Source organism: Octodon degus, unplaced genomic scaffold, assembly GCF_000260255.1.
Source record: "Octodon degus isolate 3935 unplaced genomic scaffold, OctDeg1.0 scaffold00028, whole genome shotgun sequence".
Classification (NCBI taxonomy): Eukaryota; Metazoa; Chordata; class Mammalia; order Rodentia; family Octodontidae; genus Octodon; species Octodon degus.
The window spans coordinates 2326168-2344426 of record NW_004524604.1 but is presented as its reverse complement, the minus strand read 5'-3'; the positions used below and the strand labels follow the sequence as shown (position 1 = coordinate 2344426).

At 49.3% G+C, this 18259-nt stretch overlaps 1 protein-coding gene across 1 annotated transcript in view; it reads right to left on the bottom strand.

Moving 5' to 3' along the window:
* Ppef2 (protein phosphatase with EF-hand domain 2) overlaps positions 1 to 17661 on the bottom strand; it is a 29372-nt gene extending 11711 nt beyond the window's left edge. The window contains exons 1-12 of the mRNA XM_004629255.2: positions 17626 to 17661; positions 14747 to 14900; positions 8908 to 9035; positions 8743 to 8800; positions 7937 to 8112; positions 6584 to 6698; positions 5757 to 5803; positions 5060 to 5226; positions 4586 to 4622; positions 4205 to 4354; positions 2734 to 3126; positions 411 to 596 (exon numbers count right to left, since the gene is read on the bottom strand). Coding sequence (XP_004629312.1) covers positions 411 to 596; positions 2734 to 3126; positions 4205 to 4354; positions 4586 to 4622; positions 5060 to 5226; positions 5757 to 5803; positions 6584 to 6698; positions 7937 to 8112; positions 8743 to 8800; positions 8908 to 9035; positions 14747 to 14900; positions 17626 to 17661 — 1647 coding nt within the window. The remainder of the gene's footprint in view (positions 1 to 410; positions 597 to 2733; positions 3127 to 4204; positions 4355 to 4585; positions 4623 to 5059; positions 5227 to 5756; positions 5804 to 6583; positions 6699 to 7936; positions 8113 to 8742; positions 8801 to 8907; positions 9036 to 14746; positions 14901 to 17625) is intronic.
* Positions 17662 to 18259: the final 598 nt, after the last annotated feature.

Here is an 18259-nt window from a genome sequence, read left to right as displayed (position 1 = left end):
TATTACAGGATTTGGATACATCAGAGTTTAGTCATGAGATTAATTATACTCACAAGAAAAGAAACAATGCTAAGTCCCTGCTGGACAGTGCATGAATCCAAAACTATAGTGTTGCTTAGGACATGGGTCTAAAAGCCATGGATTTAAACAACAGAGGTGTGGCTGGGGAAACACTGGCCTCCTGTTTCAGTGCTCAGAATGGGACAGCATGTGCCCTTTGCCCTTAGTGGATTGTAGACCAGTGATTTCAATCAAACTGAGTTTCAGAGAGGTCAGAAAGGACTGAGGTACTTTGAGCAAGTGGGTAACAAGTATACAGCACACCTGGTTGTTAGAAACCTACAGGCTCAGCTCTCCCAGGCTGAGAGAGACTCATTCACCCACCAGCACCACTGTGAGGGCCCACCCACCTTGCGATTGTGGCAGAATTCATAGCCTTCAGGTTTGCACTCATGGGACCGGATCAGGAGCTGCAGGTTGTATTTCTGCATCAACTGCCCGGTCACGTCAGGCCCAAAGTAACAGCCTCCTCCACGGACAGTGTTGGCCTTGCAGCCCTCCTGCAGCATGGGGTCACTCCACAGGATGTCTACCACCTGGGGACCAAGAGGCAGATACCAGGTCCTTCTCAGTCATCCACATGGAATGACAAGAGGAGCAGGAGGAGGAGGGGGAGAAGGAGGAAAATATCTGAAGAAAAATAAGTGAATCCATTTCCATGTAATCAAGTTTGAGTTTTCCAGAATCTGTTATTACTCACAAAACGAGTATGTGGGGGAGTATGTTGGTGGAGGAGTATACACCCACTTTCTGGGAAAAAAAAACCCTTATATGCAAGGTCAGTGTGGGAAGACATGAGATGGTTCTGGGTGCAGATGTGGCTGGACAGGAATCCCAGGCCAGTGGGCAGGCGAGCACCACACACACATGTGGTCACAGGAAAGCACATCAACATTTTAGTTCTTGAGGTAATTTGAGAATTTTTAAAGAGAATTTGCAGAGGAGTCGAGCAATTTCCAGGAGTCTAGACTCTTTCTATTGTTGATATTAGGGAAGTGCTGATTGCTACTCTTATACAGCTCAGATGTATTGAGTGTGTTGTGATTGGTGACACCAGATAGTTTCAGAATGTGCTGCATTTGATTTATGAACATCAGCATGTGACTACTGAGTCATGTTTTGCAAAACAAGAGAACTGTGTTTTAAAATTTTGATTTTGGGGCTGGTGAGATGGCTCAGTGGTCTAAAGCACCTACCTAGAAGAAGCTAAGCTAAGCAAAGCACAGGGACCGAGGTTCAATCCCCCAGCACCCCATGCCAGCCAGCCCCGCTCCTGGTGGGCTGAGCTGGCCACACACACCCACACATAATAAATAAATAAATAAATAAATAAATAAATAAATAAATAAATAAAAATGTTTAAAATAAAATAAAATTTTGATTTTAAGTGGTGTTGAACAACAACAACAAAAAATCCTGAGAGTTGGTTTTTCCAGAGAGATTTCGTATATATAATCCTTGTTGAACCTAGGACCTTTGCACTAGGCTGCATTCCCAGCTACCTCTTCCCACTTCCCCCCATCTCTCCACTTTTTTATCTTGAAACAGAGCCTCAATAATTCACCCAGGCTGGGCCCCAACTTTGGATTTCCCAGCCTTCTAGAATGTACCACATGCCCTGTATTCTATTACAAACTTGAATAGTTGATAAAGGCAGTGACTGAAGATCACTGACACTGTAGATAATTAAAATAAATAATATATTCCCCCCCAAAAAATTAAGTGGTACTGAAGTCCAGATCAGTTTTGGGAAGCATGAGGCCTAAACTCTGTCTCTGTCTCTGTCTCTGTCTCTGTCTCTGTCTCTGTCTCTGTCTCTGTCTGTCTGTCTGTCTCCCGCTGCCAACCTTATCTTCTAGCTCAAAGTCTGCTTTAACTGCTCTTCTCTCACCACCCTCCATCAAATGAATTACCTAGTTCTGCTGAGTTTCACTCTTTAAAAATATCTGAATTCTCTCTCCTGGATGAACCAGTAGGTCAAACCATGGCAGAGACCACCTTCCCCTCTGCTCAGGGTCTCTGCAACAGCTCTTCAAGGGGCCTCCCTGCCACCATCCTGCCACCCTTCTCTGCCCAGCTAAACTTTCAACCTGGCTGTCAGAGTCATCTGTATGACAGGCATTGTGCCAAGCTGAGGAAAACATCCCCCATATCTGTTCTCCTCCATCTTTTTCCTCACTAACATAATGACACTGTTCTGGGCAGCAATGCACTGAGCTAAATACACTTTCCCTTCTCCCTTGCAGCTTGGAGTAGCCATGTGACACAGGTCTAAGCTCCTGGGAAAGCTCTTAGTTGCCTGGTAACAGAGGGGAGACACTGCTGAATCATCATCATGGCTTTGAGCTAGATCAAGGGACAAGCCTGGCTTGCAGTGGCACCTGTTGACCTGGCCCTTCTTCCCCAACAGGTGCCAAGTGATCAACCACAGATCCCCTCAAATGAGCCACCTGCCACACCTTCCCATCTGTTATCAACTCTACAACATGGGTTGCACTGGACAAACACTCATGTCCTTCTGCGGTGGCCCAACCTCAGAGAATGAGAAAGAGGACCCAGAGTGTGTGCCTGAATGCACACAGAAAGGACGTTGTGTTCCATCGTGTGCCATCCTGATCCCTTCCCCATACACCATGAAGCCCTGTTCTAGGCAGCAACTCTGCCATCACCCACCTGCTGCCACTCCTCCTGGGTAGGTTGCAGCGGCTCTCCAGCATCCGGCTCCCCTTCAGAGGCTGCAGGTGAGAACTCCTCCTGCTCCTGGACCCTGGAGAAGCCTGCTCGCTGCCGGCACAGCTCCAGTTCTAAGTCCACAGAATGCCTCACCCGCCGGGACAGCTCCTGGGGTGCCAGGGGGACACTGCAGGGGACGCTGCAAGACCTGTTGGCCCTGTGTGTCCTGCTGTCCAGACTGAGGTGGAGTGGTGAGGAGGGGAGTGAGCGGCTCTGGGGCAGGAACCAGGGTGTGGGTCTCTGTGCAGGCCTTGGTGCAGTGCTGGGCGTGCTGGGCATCTCTGCCTGGCTCTTGGGTTCCCTCGCTGTTGGGCGCCTCATGGTGGATATGATCTAAAGGTGTCCAAAGCAGATACAGAGGCTGGGGGAACACAGCAGGCACCTTCTAAAGCCTTCAAAGACTCTTCTGAGGCTGAATCGAGACCCTTGACTCTGGGCTCAGCCATCTCTGCCTTCCTCCTCGGGGTGCCCTAGACCATGTGGGCAGTTGCATTCCTTCCTCTCCAGAATTTTTAGCCAAATTTTAGGGAATTTATTTTCTGCTTAACGACAAAAAGAGTTCTTCAACATTATTTTCCTAAGTTCCTCTGCTTCTGTGTTTTCACTGTCAAACATGATCCCTCCTGTGGAATGGTCCCCTGGGGTAGGCAAAGTCAGCAACCACCAAGACATAAGAGGTCCCCACATAAGTGGGGAACCTAAAAACAAATTAGGTTTCAGGCAACACACAGAATTAACAAGGGAAACACAGAAGTGGGTTTAGGCCTTCGGCCCCATGCTTCTCAGGAAGCTTCAAGCTACACAGGGTTTGATGCAGAGGATTTGGGGGAGCCATTGAGTGTTACAGCCCTCTGCTCTTTCACCTCTGCTGAAGAGCTAGCCTCCTCTCTGAATGCTGAGTCTGGGTGTACACAGACATGGCATCTTTCAACTGTCAAAGGACAAGGAGCCAGGTCCAGATTTGGTAACTAGGGCATCCATTCAGGAACGCTGGGCTTTAAAATTGGAAGCAATTACAGGATAAACCTGGAGTGTACCAGTAGTCTGCCTGGGGAGAGACGAGCCTGGTGCTCAGTGGGGAGTGCATGGAACATCGGGAACCCAAAGGGACAAACCACGAGTGTGGCCTCCCTGACTCACACTTGTATTCACAGCTGTCTCCCTGGCTTCCTTAGTACCAGAATCCCCGCTCTTGGGCACATCATGAGGTGTAGCCATTCAGGTGCTCTGCCTTGGGGTGGCAGCTGCCGTCCCCATGTGCAGGCAACATCACTCTCCATTACCACTGCAGGCTCTCAGTCCTTCTCCTCCCCCCTCAGGCTCCAAGACTCAGCGGGCAGGAGACAGCTGTTTTATGCTGGCAGTGAGCACAACACTAAGGCAAGACTTGCATTATTTCACGCCTCTGTACCTTGTGTCTGTCTAATTTGGCCAAAAGCTCCAGGTCAGTCCTGTCCGACACTCCACCATGAAGAATCAGGACTTTCTCATCCACCAGCGTGGCCAGTGGAAGCCAGCAGAATACATCCTGAAGCGTTCTTAATATTTTCTTCCCATGTATCTGAAAATATGCTAATAATAAGATAATAGGCTTCCAATGACGCACTCAACTTCTCTTAACTAAGAGAAACTTCTTCTAAAAGCACATTGTAGCCAGATGTGGTTGTAATCTGAGCACTCAGGAGGCTGAGGCAAGAGGAGTACTCTAAGTTGGAGGCCAGCCTGGGCTACATAGCAAGGCCCCATCTCAACCCACCCTCCCCCACCAAAAAAAATGATGAAAGCAGCCTACTTTATATTTATGCATCACTTCCTTGGTGAAGCCATATCTAGGCATAGAAGCAAAAATGGATATTAAAATAAACAGTATAAAATGCAAAGTTTATACATATGTAAATGATTCAGAAAAAGACTAAGGCATAATTATCAAAATACTTACAATTATAACTATCTCTGGGTAGAGAAAATTATGAGACATTATAATCATCTTCTTTTTGTTTATCCCCTTTCCCTACTTTTTCTAGAGTGAATCCAATCCTTATTTCTTACATGCTAAGGAGTGTGCATGTGAAAAAATGTCTTACTATAGAGCAGAATAATTTGTAAAATTTTAAAAATCTGCAAGAATATTACATACTGTGGATTCTACTTTCAGAAATTAGAAAATTACTTCTGAAAGGCATCTATGACAAGAAACCCCAGCAAAACACTTTTTTAGGAAGGGGCACAAGCAGGCGTGACGCACCCAGCAGGCCCGGGCTCGTACCGGAAGTTCACCACGTGGTCCTCATGGTTTCCTCGGTTCAGATGGACCTCTTTCGGGTAAACCAGCATGAAGGCGAACAGAATCATTAGGATCTCTACTGAGTGCTGGCCTCGGTCCACGAAGTCACCGTTGAACACGTATGCCCGCTCTGGCGACGGGAGGCCATTCTTCCCAACACAGGGCAGTGGAGGAGGCCAGCAGGAGAGAAAAGCCCAGTTAAAGTAGTGGGCATCTAAGCATGAGCCAGGCGCAGGCCACATGTGCTCTCCTGCCAGGGTGACAGGTTATCCGCTGCACTGTGTCCCCCCAGCCAGGTAGAGGCTCTGAGATCCTTGTGAGAACAGGCCCACGCCGAGCCAGAATGTCATCAAGGGTGTGGACAAGTGCTGGATGGTGAGGTGAAGGCCAGTTCTAAGTTCTGACCATATTAAAATTCTAACAATAATAATTACTACCACAGATTCCTCAGGATTAGTAAAAAGTACATGGAGAAGTGTTTTGGGAAGTATAGTGTATATAACTAGCAATATCATATTAACATATTATGATATTCACGTTTGTTCTACAGTCTGCATATGATTGCAATATTTCTGATAATAATAGCTTAACGATTCTTGCACTATGTAAGCATTTGTTCACTGCATACTGCGAACTAAACTGAGCCTCACAGAAAGGAACTCAATGCAAACACTCTTACCTTATAGAATATGAAAATTAAGTCATCCAGCTGGCCGTGTAAGTCTCCTAACAAAGGGAAAGAGTATCAGTTCTGATCTGTCATCACTCTAACTTCTAATTTTTACAAAAGAGAGAAACACTGCACTAGGAAAACCCAACAAAGAATCCAGGGCTTACTGATTTCCAGTGCATCACAGAGGGACGCTGAGTAACGTACCCTTGCTGCAAAAAGCACCACAGCTCCTGTGTGGTCATCATAAAGAACAAGTGACCTGCCTTTGCAGCAGCAAGGAACAGAACACCACAGACATGAAGAAAGGGGGTGCTCTGCTCTGGTTATAGAGGCCAGCATTAGCTGAGATTTCAAGGGAAGTTGCAAACCTAGACTTTAATGTGAAGTCCTCTCGTTGCCAAATGTTGGGACATTGACATTTAGTGTCTGAGGTCACAGATGACACACAGGACATGTGTGGGCTGTGTGTGGCCCTGTGTGGTGTGTGGGCCTTGGTGTACGTGCACAGAGGCTGGCCATCCATGAAAACACAAGCACAGGGAACACAGCTGGGAACCGGACTCCTGCCAAGGTGCCCTGTGGGGGTGGGGCTTGCTCGATGCTGATAGGTGAACTGGTGTCCGTCAAGGAAGGGCTGGCTTTCCACATGGCTGGGGTGTGAGCTCAGTCAGGACGGATCGCTGAGCCGCCCTAGCCTCCTCCCTGGACCCTCTGTTTACGCCGTGTGGGGCACAGGGTGCCAGCAGGAGTGAAGCAGTGGAACCCACCTGCCTGCTCGCCACCCTCCCGTCTGCCCCTCCACACAGAGCCTCCAGCTGCCGCCCGGCTCTTACCACACACTGTGAGCTCCTCACTGTAGCAGCTGGACACCCGCGTGATGTTTGGCAGCTGTGCCAGGTGCTTCCTGGTCTCGTGCAGGAGATGCAGGACATAGTGAGCGTGCAGCTGCTGCTGGGAAGGAAGCCGGGGACACAGGACACTGACAGCCACCAACCTGCTCGGTGACCCCAGGGGGGCTGAGAAAGGCTCCCAGGATGCTGCAGGGACCCTCTCTTTCTTACCCACACTGCCCTTGTTTCTGCTTTTCATTGCCCTGCTGTCCCCCCACCTCCCGCAGTCCTGAGCTCATCATGGCTGTCTCACCCAAGCAGGGAGAACTTCATGTGGATGAGAGAGCGAGTGGCCCTGCCACACTGAAAGCCTCCTCCTCTCGCTGTGAGTTTCCCCATGGGAGAGAGGGAGGCTGGGAACCTGACCCTGATCCCAAATCTGACCACTTCTACCACCTCTGCCTTTCTCATCCACATTCCAAATCGTTGGGACCACTACCATGGAGCCCTTGGCTGTACACTCTAGTCAAATTTTTACATGGTATTGGGGATTGAATCCAAGGCCTTTGTCCCCGGCTACAGCCCCAGACTTTTAATTTTTTTACTTTGAGACAGGATCCTGCTATGTCACTACGTTGTCTGGTCTGGGCTTGGCTTGGATCCTCCTGCCTCAGCCTCATAGAGTACTGGGATCACAGGCAGGCATCACTAAACCTGGCTGACACTTTTCTTAGCATGGTAACCAGAATGATTATTTTAAAAGCAAGACAGATCACACCATCCCTGTGCTCAAGGTCCAGGGGCTTCTCTTGTATTCAGAAAAATAAGTCACCCCTTCTATTCTTCCTGGCTCCCTGCTGTGCAGCCACAGAGGCTTCCAGCTTTGCAGGATGGAAATGCCTAGCAGACTTTGGCACCAGCTCCTCCCACGTTCTGCCTGTCCAGGAAAGTCTTTGCTGAACCACCCCTCTGGCCTGTCCTCCCCCAGCAGGCCCCTACACTCAGAAGTACCTTCTGGCACTTCCCTCCCACCAAGCTCAGGCTCTTCTCCCCTAGCCTGGCCTTGTCTCCTGGGCTCTGGTTTACTATCACTTCTTACTGTCTCCCTCCCCTCCTGAGTGCCAGCCCCAGACAGGGACCTGCACATCCCATCAGGCTGTGTCCCCGACCCAGGCCAGATGGGTGTTGAGGCTGCCTGTGTCTGCAGGATGAATGTACAGAGAGAGGTCGGGGCTGGGGGATCCTGCTGAGACCCCGGCGTGCTGAGGGCACTGTGACTCTGGTTAACCTAGGACGCCCAAGCCAGGAGCCTCCTGTGTGGGCTGCTCACATGTGGGGCTGGGCTCCTGAGCTCACTTGTTTCAGCCTGAAAGCTTCCACCAGGGCAGTGGCATGGCCAGGAAGCAGCGGGAAGGACAGGCGCGGCCCTGTGTAGTTGGCAGGCACCTCGATGGCTTTGTAGTCACTGCAGGCCTCCAGCTCCGAGTCCTGGGGATGGCTCTGCTCCGTTAGCATGCGGCTTAGAAGGTCCCCTGGCATGGGCAAAGCGGTGGCCAACTGTGGGCAGACATGCCCCTCATGGGCTGGACAGAGGGGCTGTGGTGGGGAACAGGTCTGGCTGGCATCGCACCCAGGACAGAGAGAGAGAGAGCATGCAATGGGCCAATGGGCATTGGAGGAGGAAGGCTGGGCTGTGAGCAGGGGAGGGGATAAAGCTGGGACGAGCAGCACAGGACAGTGCCACGGCACCTCCAGCCACCTGTGTCCTCCCAGCCCAGGGACTTTGTTCTTGGGCTGAGGAGCCCACTCTCTACAGCTGCTGACACATAGGGATGCTGCTGTGCCTAGACAGCAGCAGTGCCATTCAGAGGCAGGCTTCCCAGTTTCCTGCCACATCTGGAGGCAGGTTTGTGCACCCTTGTTGCTGCACCCCACCTCTGATCCCTCCCCAACTCCTCCCACCCATGTCCCCTGCACTTGCTAATCAACTCCTTGCACTGAAACAGTCTCCAAGAGTGGTTTTAGGACCCAGAATAGACGTCCACACTATGATCCATCTGCCACTTCTTCATCCTGGATTCATGGCTCCATCCAACCCTGTGTCCCCATCCTCCCTGATGCCTGTGACCTTGAGCCAGGAGGACAAGGCCAGTCACACTCACGCTCATGGTGACTGCTGGGAGTGAAGTGATCCACGAGGTAACTGAAGAACTCATGCAGCTGCAGAGAAAGCAGGCGACCTGGCTTTAGAAAGCAAGTGGGAAGGTGCAGGGGTCCCAGTTAATGCCCGAGGCTGGGAGGCAGGCAGACGTGCCGCCAGGCCACACCTGGCCCTGGTCTTGCTGTCCAGCGTACTCAATGGACTGGAAGATGCTCCAGGTATAGCGCCGCCGCATCTCCAGGCGGGCCACATAGCGCCGGTACCACCTCTGGATCAGGGCCGCTGCCTTGAAGGCTGTGAGCACACAAAATGCTGCCGTGAGTGGGGTGTACTGTGCCTGGATGCCCCCTGCTGGCTGCAGGGCTCACAAGCATCACTGGTGTCTGTGGGCTGCTGCTGGTCATTGGAGACACTGAGACAGCATGAGCCCTTCCCCAGCCCAGGCACAGGGGCGCCTGACCCCTAGATGGCATGGAGCTCTGGATTCACTGTTCTCTTTAATCAGCACAGCTGTCTTCTTTCTTAAAGATTCTCACTTTATAGATTCCCATCAATGCCAAAGTCACCAACATTGCCACTGTAGCGCTGGGACACTATTAGATAAAAGAAAGGTCGCTGAAAATGAGCACTTTGTTGCTCAATGATAGGTCTCTTGACCCAGAGGCCTGAGTGGCAATGGCAGGGAGTGTGTGCCCAGGGTGTACTGGACGCTGGGAGGACTCCGTCCTTCCAGGAGGGGCAGGATGGGTGAGAGTCCATTACAGCAGTCAGAACAGCACACAACTGAAAGCCCAGGGATGATTTACTTCTAGAACTTTCCATCTCACATTTTCAGAGTTGGTTGACCATGGGCTACAGAAAGCACAGGCAGTGAAAGTATGGACACAGGGACCATGGTATTGAGACAGGAGATTCGGTGCTGTTGATTCACGAAAGAAGCGGAGACAGGAGACTGCAAGAACTCAGCAGCTCTCATGGGGACAAGGTGGGGTGGATGGGGACTGGGCTGGACATTATGATAATACATGAACTCCTAGTCACCTTGGGCCTTCACATTGTCATCTGAAAAGGGGTCAGATGAGGCAAAGGCTGGGGCAACACAATAAACAAGCTTGGGTGAACATGTCATGTAATGCCAGGACAAAGGCAGTCCCCTGGGTCATGTGGGCTGGAGATGTCCCCATCTGTCAGGACTGTGCCAGGTGGCCAGGGACAAGTCTTGGTGTCCTGGTTTCCTGCTCGAGGCTTAGGACCTGTGGTCAAGCAGTGTGACTGAGAACCGGCAGCTGTCCACACAGAGAACCAGGCTTCTCCTAAGCGCCTGGGCCTAGCCATGCTGCTGGCGATGAATGGACTATTTGTGGACAAAGCTGGATTAGAAAGGAAACCCCAGGGGGTTAACTCAGGTCGACCTCGTGAACAGGAGACAGATTGACTTAATATATTTAGCTTGCATTAGACAGCTACTAGAGAGCTTGTAGAGTTCCTCGTGGGAGATTGGCTGCCAAACAGGAAAAAGGAGCTCAGAGGGGAGCTGGGAGGGGTTTAAGCAGAGCCGAGTTTTATTTCCTATCCAATAAAAATATTTGTAGCATATTTCTCATAGGCACTCACTAAGCCTCAAGTGGCAGGCTGCAGCCCTGCGGAGTTCTGGCCACCTCGACCAGAATTGTGGGTGGGAGTGTATAGCAGGAACTCCTGACACTCGCAGGAACTTTGGCCCTTTGTCCTGGGCTTAGGATGTCAGAATCTCTGCAGGTAGAGCCCAGGAGGGGGTGTGCCAGTGCACAAGACCTGCTTGTAGTCCTTAAAGATCCAGGTGGGAGAGCAGGGACCCAAATGTTGCCACTAACCCTGTGCCCCAAGCATGTGGGGCCCCTGGCCCAGCTTCCCTGCTGAGGATCACTTAAGATCCTTTAAAACCATCGTCTCTTCCCAATAGCACAGTGCAGAGCACTTGGGTGGTCATACCTGGGCTCTGTGTATTACTCCAAAGGGCAAACTACAAATCCACCTGGCTGTCAACCCTGTGTGTGTAAGGGAATGCTGACTCTATTTTATGGACTGAGGTGTTTCCCAATTCTAAAATCAAAAGTTAAACTGTGGCTGAGCAGAGTGGCACATGCCCAGCTACTCAGGTAGCTAAGATAGAAGGATCACAAGTTTGAGGTCAGCCTGGGCAACTTCATAAGACTGTCTCAAAATAAAATTTTAAAAGGAGGGAAAGCTAGGGATGCAGCTCAGTGGCCCAGTGCTTGCAGGGTATAGAGGAGGCACTGGGTTCTATGACCAGTTTCCACTCTTTGAAAATATTTTTTTAGCCTTTTTTTTTTTCCTGTGGAACCGGGGATTGAACTCAGGCCCTTGAGTTTGCCAGGGAAGCACTTATTCCATTGAGCCATCTTCCCAGCCCTTCTGAAAATATTAACAGCTTTAAAAAACACAGAAGTTCCACTTGTGGGCTGGAAATGTAGCACAGCGGCAGAGTCCTTGTCTGGTATGTGGGAGGCTGTACATTCAATCCCCAGAATCGCTAAAACCAAACCAAACCAAACCAAATCCTCTATATACATAAGAGCTGTGGAAAGCCCAGCAAAGCAGAGCATACCAAAACAGATAAATTAGAAAAATTATGAAAATGTACAGTGTTTATGGGATTATACTTTATTTCCATTATCCTTGTCAAGAGTACCTAACTCTGAACACCATTGATATAAAGAATAAAAATGCCTCTAGGGAGGAAAATCTTTCTCTAGTGCAAGTACAAGCTTGGCAAAAGGTGAGCAACAGAAGTGTCGTGAACCACAACCTCTGTAGGAGCAACAGAGGGCCCAGCAGTGTCCTCCAGGGCCTCTTCTACAGAGGTGTAAACCTGGACTCCAGCAGAGATGGTGCCACAGGAGGCAGCCTGTGGTCACTGGGTGAGTGACAGCATTCCATGCTTAGTGCTGGGTCCAATCCTAGCACCAAAGGCATGCCACACAGGGAAATTTCCAAATAAAACTGAAAACAGAGAACTGAGTCCAATATTTAAAGGGCAATCAGGTTCAGCCAAATAGCCCACAAAGAGCAATCTCCAGGTGTTGGGAGTGAAGGTGGACTCCACAGCCTAAGCCAGCTACAGGTGCTGGGGTCAGGTGGCCCCCACAGCACCTACTGAGCAAGCCTCAGCCTCTGCAGCTGAGCTTCCCAAAGTGCAATGGGGAGGAGTCTGAGGGCCCTGGGGACCCACGACATGGAAACGGGGCTGCCAGGAAGGCACAAGCTGGGTGGGGAAGCTGGTTCCCAGCTCAGGTGGAGTAGGGAGTGAGACACCCGAGCACAGCTCCCTGAGAGACAGGAGATGGCCTGCACCACCTGTGGGCTACTTGCTGTTCACAAGGTCAGAAAATGCTGAGCTGAAGCTCACTCAGAAATGGGTCCATGGGCTGAAGAGATAGCTCTGTGGTCTAAGCACCTGCCTGGAAAGCACAAGGACCCAAGTTCAAATCCCAACACCACTTGCTGTGCCGGCTCTGGAATCCCGACTGTGCTGGCCACCAAAACCAGCACTCTTGTGGGTTCCCAGAGTGCTCATGGGAACAAAGCTGGGGAACTTGGGGGACATCTGGCAGGATTTACATTCATGGTCTGTAATTCTAGCACTGAGATAGGAGGATCATGAGTCTGAGCTGCATAGCAAGACCCTGTATCAAATAAATAAGTAAAAAAATTTTGAGAAATGGGTCCCAGCATCAGGCGTGGTGCAATCTCAGCACTTGGGAGGCTGAGGCAGGAGGGTGGGCAGTTTGAGGCCAGCCTGGCTATAAAGGGAATTCAAAGCCAGCCTGTCTCAAAACAAGAAGAGAAGGAGTTAAGAATGGAAGGAAGGAAGAGAGGGAGGGAAGAAGAAAGGGATCTAAGAGAAAAGAGAAAAAGGGAGGGGCCCTACACAGATGACAAATTGGGAAAACACATTTGCCATTTGTAACACAGAGTCGATGTCTGTGTGAGATAGGAGAGGTCAGTGTGGGCACCGTCCTGGTCTGAGGCTCACAACACACAGAACGCCTCTAGCTCTTGGAGACCAAGAGGGCATTTTACCTTCACTGCATCCCCTTGGTATCCTGACATGAACCTAGACAACATGCCCCTGCCCTATCACCCTTCCATGACCTCTGGCAGGAGTCTGAGGAGCTTGGAGTGCCCAAGGGAAACCCCATGTAGGCACTAAATGTAGGCATCATCTAGCATCACAGTTTGGACCCCTGCAGGGCTTTGGCAGCTGTGAGGGTTCCATCCAGAACTTCACTAACTCCCTCCTGACGTGAGGATTGGAACAAGGGCAGGTACTTACTGGTGCAGCCCCAACTGCTCCCAGCTTCCAGAGAGACAAAAGAGAAGCCACTAGAGCCCATTGCTGGTTACCGACATCACCACCACTGAGCTTGCCCTGCTCGGAACCCTCCCCACTGCACTGTGACCTCGAATCTGCAACAGATGGGGCCGCTGTGGGTCAGACTCACTCTGGAGATTGCTCACGACTGTTCCCACTCTGTGGAGTGTATTTTTGCTTTAATTAAACCTCTCCCCTTACTTTTTCTGTGTGTTCTGCTCTGTTCTTTGTTCAGGATATAAGAGCCTGGAGATCAGGTGAGATTGAGACACTTGTCCTGTAACACAGCTATACGAATGCCTAAAAACCGAGAAGGAAAAGAATAACAGGGGGAAAATGGACAAGACACTGAAAGGGAGTTCTGAGAAGAGGAGCATGAGGCTTGAACATGTGAAAAGATGTTCCACTCATAAAAAGAGACAAAACTTCTATGTGACACATTTTTACCTGCTAGATGATCATAAATCTAAAACTTGCCAGTGCCTCTGTTCAAGAAACTAAAGAAGCAGATGTCCTCCTGTGTTTGTCATAGGCTGACTTGTGTCCCTCAAATTCATAGGCTGAAACCCTGTCCCCCAGACCATAGACTGATAGTGTTGGCATAAAGGACTTTTATACAGGTGACTGAAATTGAAGATGTCATGGTGGCCCTAACCCAGTCCAAGTGGCATGTTTTTAAGAAGAGAGCACGTGGACATGTGGAGACACAGCTGTGGGTGCATGGGGGAAAGGTCATGTGGAGACACAGTGATCAGAGAGGCCTCAGGAGAAGTCAGTCCTGCTGCAGCCTCAGGCGCCTGATCGCTGGAGCCCTGAGCAAGCACAGTTCCCTGGTCTAAGCTCCCTACCCTGTGGGCTCTGTCATGCAGCCCTGGCAGAGTCACCGAGAGTGCTCATGGGAACAAAGCTGGGGAACTTGGGGGACATTTGGCAGGATTTACATTCATGGTCATTTTTGAACATAGCAAGTATACTACACTGGAAGGAATCGATGGCAAACAAGCTAACAACAGGAACAGTTGTATACCCGAGATCTCTTGTATACAATTTGTGACAGAAAAAGACTGGAAACCATCCAGAAACCTGTCAGCAGGAGACCTGGTTGGCTGAGTGAACAGAATGGTACTCAGACAAGGAGCAAGCATAGTGGGAACAAAAGAGGTAGAGACATCTCCTACTAAGCATAGTCCACAGAACCTTTTAAGTGGAGTGGGATGTAGAGAAAAGTGTATTAGACATTATCATTTATCTAAGAAAGGGAAAAGGTATGAACCCATAAACAGACCATTTTCTTATCTTTTTAAGAAAATGAAGAAGAAACTCAACAGCCCTCTGTAGTTACTTGTAGATAGATAGCATGAAGGAGCCAAGTGGTAAGGGATCTGTCCTCTGGGTGCATGTTTTATAGACTTGGCTTTGCAATTGTGGCCTTTTAAAAGTGATGGCAAATTCTCTGACATTTCTGTCATCAAAGAAGGGGAGTCCCTCCCCCACAAGAGGGGCTCTTGACCTCTGTGACGGAGAGGATACAGAGGAGATGCTGTGGGGTGGTTCCAGGCTCTGGTCTTAGAAGCTGGTCCTTCTGCTCCTGCTGAGCTGAGCAGTAGGGAAAGACCCATTTCAGACTGACCAGTAGTGTTTCGAGAAGCCTGAGACATGAGGAGCCCCTGGAAGATGACAGCAAAGATACCACCAGGGAACAGGGGCTGTGTGAAGGCATAGAAGACAAGTGCTTCCACCCAGGGCTCCTGCAGAGCACGGTCAGCCTTTGGCCAACTCTGGACCTAGAATCATGAGCAAAGAAAGCGGTGTCAGCCATGTGGTGGTGCATGCCTGTAATCATAGCACTCGGGAGGCTGAGGCAGGAGGGTTGTTGTGAATTCAAGACCAGCCTGGACTGCAAAGTGAGCTCAAGGCCAGCCTGAGACCTTGTCTCAAAAGAAAGACAGAAAGACAGACAGACAGACAGACAGAGCAAGTAAGCAAGCAGTGTCTCCTGCCCACAGTGTCAGGGTGTTAGGCTGGGGCGTCAGATAGCAGCAGATAGCTGCAAGAGTAACATTATTATTATTATTATTTTTAAATTTAAAAGAAATTATTATAATAAGCAATGCATTGCCATTAGTTGCCCTAGAAATACCTCCCTTGCTTCAGACACACTAAGAGTAACATTAGAAACACTTCCGCCAATAGTCTACTAAGCTACCTTTGGTATAAGTGCCATGTTTATGACTCAGTCATTCCAAGTTTTGCACTAATGACTCACTGCCACTCTTTTCTTTCAAAGACTGTGGGTTTTTTTGTAGTAAAATCACTGGTTTATGCAAAGCTTTATTTAGGGGATAAAGTTAAGCTGCTTAACTCCATGTTGGCTGCTGTGTTGAAATACTGTGCTTTTGGAGTATAAAAAAAAGTCTTTTTTTTTTTTTGGTCTTAAAGAATTTTTAAAAAATGAGTCATAAGACTAATTCATCTTTCCAGGGAACATATTGATTGGCCTTAAAGATTAGACAGTTGATGGTGACTGGAACATTTATTTGTTTTTTTATAAAACTGGAAAAATGAACCTGGTTCTTCAAGAACATACAACAAAATAAAACATGTGAAGCAGTGGTAAAAAAAAAAAAAAAAAAAACTCTTCCACAGCTATAAATTCAAATTCATAGTAAAATCAGAAATTTAAAAAGCAGAAGCAAAGATAAAAGCAAACCTCATACTGTATACTGGTGGTCTAGTCACATAAAAGTAGCTTGAAAATCCAGCCATTTGTACATCCCTAGTGAGTATGGCCAGGCAAAAAGAACTACAAAGACATTTCGGTTTTCAGCAATCATATTTTTCCTCTCATGATTGCTATTCAGAAACTGATTTATAAATATGGGATAAAATAAATAGTGTTACGTTATGTTGCTATAGAAGAATATGTTTAACAAACAGATAGCGTCTATGTTGTTAAGTAAAAATATTCCCATCCTAAATGGGTCATGATGTGGGTTTCTGTTAAACAGCATGGATCTTGTGGATCTTTTCACTGAGAGGCTCTAGGAACTAGGATGGCTTTGGTAGTGCTGACTATTCCAGCCAAGGGAGGAACAGCAGCTCCTGGTCTAGGACGACACTGTGAGAGGGACAGCAGGGTGGGGGCCACCTGCACAGCCCAGGCACCTACTCCTGTGCTGCTCCCACCAGGGCCTCGGCTTTGCATGCAGCCTCTGGGACTCATTGCACTCTCTCTTTGTTGCTTTCTCCCTCTTTCCTTCACTTTCTCTTTCTCTTTTTATTTTATTTTAGGGAAGAGTCTACAGGGTGTTCAGGGTCTCATTATTAGATTGGACTCATAGTGATCTGCCTGTTTACAGGCTCCTGAGAGCTGGGATTATAGGCACATGCCACCACACTCAGTCTCAATTGCTGGTCTTAGTGCACCCTAGAGGCGAGGCTAGTACAGCTGGCCTGGGGATTGAACCCCCACCTCCTATGCCTGCTTGCAGGAGCTTTAATCTGCTGAGCTATTTGACCAGCCCTCTTCCTTTTTCTTCCTCTTTCTCTCTTTTTTCCTCTTCCTCTCTTTTTCTTTCTCTTCCTCTTTTTGTCCTCCTTCTCTCCTCCCCTCTCCCCCATCACATTCTCTCCCTCTCCTTCCATCCTTCTCTTTTTCTTGCCCTCATTCTCATGTGAGGCCAAGCTTCTCCCGGGTGACCAGGCAGACTCTTGCTATTTCCCAGAGCAGCGAGTCACCCTCACGTTTACCATGGTTACAAGTCCTGCCACACACACTGTTTTGTATGAGCTTCACAAGATGGCAGGATGGGCAATTACTCTATCCCTTTAAGATGAGAATTAGAGTCAGGCACACACCTGTATCCCAGCACCTAGAAGGCTGAAGCAGGAGGATCATGGTGGGGCCAAAACCAGCCTGAGTGTATAGACAGTTCAAAAAACCCCAAAAACTAAAATGGAGATTAGCCAAAGTCTAGTACAGACTACTGGGCAGATGAATGAGAGCAGTGCACATAGCACTGGGGACAGGGGCCAGCCTACAGGGCACAGGAGGGGAGAGCGCTGTCTCACCTTACTATCTGCCTTCACTTGAGCACAGTGCACCAGGGAGGGAGCCTAGCATCTGCCTCAGATGCCCCTTCTTCTACTCACTGGGCCACGACCAAGTCCACACTCAAGGTCTGCCCTGTCATGCCTTGAGCCTGCAGCTACCTCTTCCCCAATAGGGCAAATGCTATTTCACTTTTTCTTTTCTTAATGTATTTGGTTTTTTCAGAGTTTCACTGTGCAGCTTGGACTTGTGGTAATCCTCCTGCTTCCAGCCTCCCCAGTGTTGGGATTACAGATGCACTCCACTATGCCTGCCCAGACTCTGGCATCTCAGCTTGCCCTGTGGGCAGGGCTGGTGCAGCATGTGGTGCTGGGGGTTCAAAGTGTGGTCCCTTGGCTTGCCTACGCAGGTGCTTTAGTCTGCTGAACTAGCTCACTGGCCCCCTCTTCACATTTTACCTCTTTTAATTTGGGGTTATGAAGTTCCTGGTCCATGGTTGTCTCCTCTAACCCATCCCTCAGAAACTAACAGACAGCTCACCCTCCAAGCGGCCCCAGATCTGGGTGCCAAAGGGAACCACTCTTACTCAGACTTCTCACCTTGAGCCAGAGACATTCTGAGCACCTTGCAGTAATTTTCTAACCTACACGCACATGGTGCCCAAGAGAGATGGTACTGCATTATATCTGTGATTCCAAAGAGAGGAAAACAGGCCTCCAGGTGTGAGAGGCAGGCCACAGCCCAAAAAGGCTGCAGCAGGACTGGAGCCCACCCTCTGGCTTTTGGCCCTCAGCCCCAGCCAACTCTGTCCAGTGCTTTGCAGCTACTAATTTTTCTTTCTTTTCATTTCCCCATCAGTCCTCACCCTGTGCTTGACATTGGTTCTGTGAATTCTGGGTGACATTCCTGTCATTAAATATAAAGTGTCTTTCCTTGTCCTTTGTTTGCATCTCCCTGTGTGGAGGCTGGTCTGAAGCCCTCTTCTTTGGCTCAAAAGCCACCACATGCCCCTGCTTCCCTCCTCTGTCCCGGGCCACCTGTCCTCAGCCTCTGCTGCCAGCTCAGCCCCCTCTGTGTTATCTCAGTGCTGAG